The sequence below is a fragment of the Austrofundulus limnaeus genome, unplaced genomic scaffold, assembly GCF_001266775.1.
Source record: "Austrofundulus limnaeus strain Quisiro unplaced genomic scaffold, Austrofundulus_limnaeus-1.0 Scaffold26, whole genome shotgun sequence".
Classification (NCBI taxonomy): domain Eukaryota; kingdom Metazoa; phylum Chordata; class Actinopteri; order Cyprinodontiformes; family Rivulidae; genus Austrofundulus; species Austrofundulus limnaeus.
This window is the reverse complement of record NW_013952428.1, coordinates 2,688,496-2,690,452: the sequence shown is the minus strand read 5'-3', so window position 1 is coordinate 2,690,452 and position 1,957 is coordinate 2,688,496. Positions and strand designations below refer to the sequence as shown.

Sequence of the window (1,957 nt, the reverse complement as noted above, 5' to 3'; positions counted from 1 at the left end):
GCGTATAATTGTCTGCACAGTTGCTCTTGGGACCTGTAGCTGCTTTGAAATGGCTCCAAGTGACTTCCCTGACTCTGTGATGGACTTGCGACCTGTCCAGGGTGTACCCCGCCCCTCGCACTGTGACTGCTGGAAATGGGCACCAGTGACCCACGCGACCCTGAAAAGGAAGAAGCGTGTACAGAAAATGGATGGATGGATGGATGGATGTTGGGTTTAATTAAAATTACAGTTTTCTGCAAAAAAATGCTCTAAAAATTACATTATCTTAACTTTTTCTGATAATTTTCTACAGCGATATATATCGTTACTGTGAAGGGGTTGAATTTATACTGTGATATGAATTTGAGATCATACCGCCCAGCCCTAAGGTGATACTTGAAGAACAAAGGACCGTGCTAGCTTTTTTCCGATGATTTCATTTACAACAATATCATTGAAAAACATGTCTATGCAACAACACCACTGTAAAGGTTCAATTTTTGCGCCTCCRGATTTTCATTTAAAACTGCACTCCTGTTTTTCGCTTCGTTCATCATTACAAGCAAAACATTCTACCAGTCGGCCCGCAATGCATCTTGACTCCGACCTGTCCCTCAAACTGGGRGAAACGGAGGACGCATTTGTGGGCCACARCTGGATGAYCCAGCCTTTGGCACATCGCTGTGACTTAATCGGCCTTCAAATTCGATCTTCGAAGGACACAACCCCTGAATCATCATCTTTGCATGTGTAGATCTATGGGATTACTGTTCTGCTCTCACAGTACCATTTTCAAAGTGGGTGCTGCAAAGCTATCAGCACACTAGAATAACGTTATTACCATTACTGAAGATGAAAGCTAGATTGGTTAAATGTAAAAAACAGGCAGACATTAGGATTCTGAGTTGTAATCTTATTTAACAGGTTTTGAGTTGCTCAGARGCGTGTGTTGTAAAAGGTTTTGCCGTCTCTGTGTTTGCGCGAGTGTGTCTGAGGATATGAGGCTGCTCTGCTGTTCCTGGGCCAGCCATTAGTCAYGCAGGAGTGGCTAATCTGTAATGGCTGCTGTCACAGCCCTACAGTGGCTCCTGGTGATGGGTGCATCGTGACRAATACACACACACACACACTCACTTTAAGCTTCAGAAGACACGCGGCACAGAAGTTCAAAACTCACAAACACATGCGCTCACTCCGCTTCCCCGTACACACAAAGAATCATCCATTCGTTTAATAGCGTTAAGACTTCTGACAAGATCTCCGGCACTAGTCATCAGTCCAGCCGCAGGTGACATGTAGAAAAGTTGGAGACCTTCAATTACTCTGCCATTACGACAAACTGAATCAAGCTTCACAGTACAGAAACATTGAGTTCATTTTTTTCTCTCTTTCTATGTCTCTGGCTTTGTTTTTTTTGTACGATTGTTTATTTTTAAGCTGAAGTGGACTTTTTAATGTCTTCAAACTCACTCAGTAAGTCTTATTCTGTTGTTTTTAACATAGAGCACAGTGGTTGTGGAGAAGTCCATTCAGGATCTCATGAGCCTGATGCAGGATCTGAGTGCCTACTCCAACCAGTTCCTTGAGATGGTCTGTGACAAGCTCAAAGAATACAAGGAAATCTGCAACACAGCCTATAGGTAAATGGGAAAAAACGTGTTATTTTATTTCATCATTACATACTTTTTTTTAAAATGTATTTGCTCCATTTGCTTTTTTTGAACACACATTTGGCACTGAAATGCTGTCCATATGTGTTCCCATGGRACCAAGTGACACCTGGTCAGGTAAAATAAGGGATAAAAAATGTGGAGAGATAAAAGGAGGAGTGATGAACTGGACTGGACACACAAGAGAGAACTGCTGGAAGAGCATATGGGCTGGGTCACAGGTCACTTTCAGACTTGGGGGGTGGGGAGCTCTGAGCAATAAAGACAAGACCAACAGATTATGTCAAAATGCATTTGTATATATA

General features: G+C 42.5%; 1 protein-coding gene across 1 annotated transcript in view; it reads left to right on the top strand.

Moving 5' to 3' along the window:
- The window catches only part of exoc4 (exocyst complex component 4), a gene marked incomplete in the record, with an annotated part of 120,461 nt that overhangs the window by 94,552 nt on the left and 23,952 nt on the right, over positions 1-1,957 (top strand). Inside the window, 1 exon segment of the mRNA XM_014004799.1 lies at positions 1,486-1,622. Within this exon segment, the coding sequence (XP_013860253.1) occupies positions 1,486-1,622 (137 nt within the window).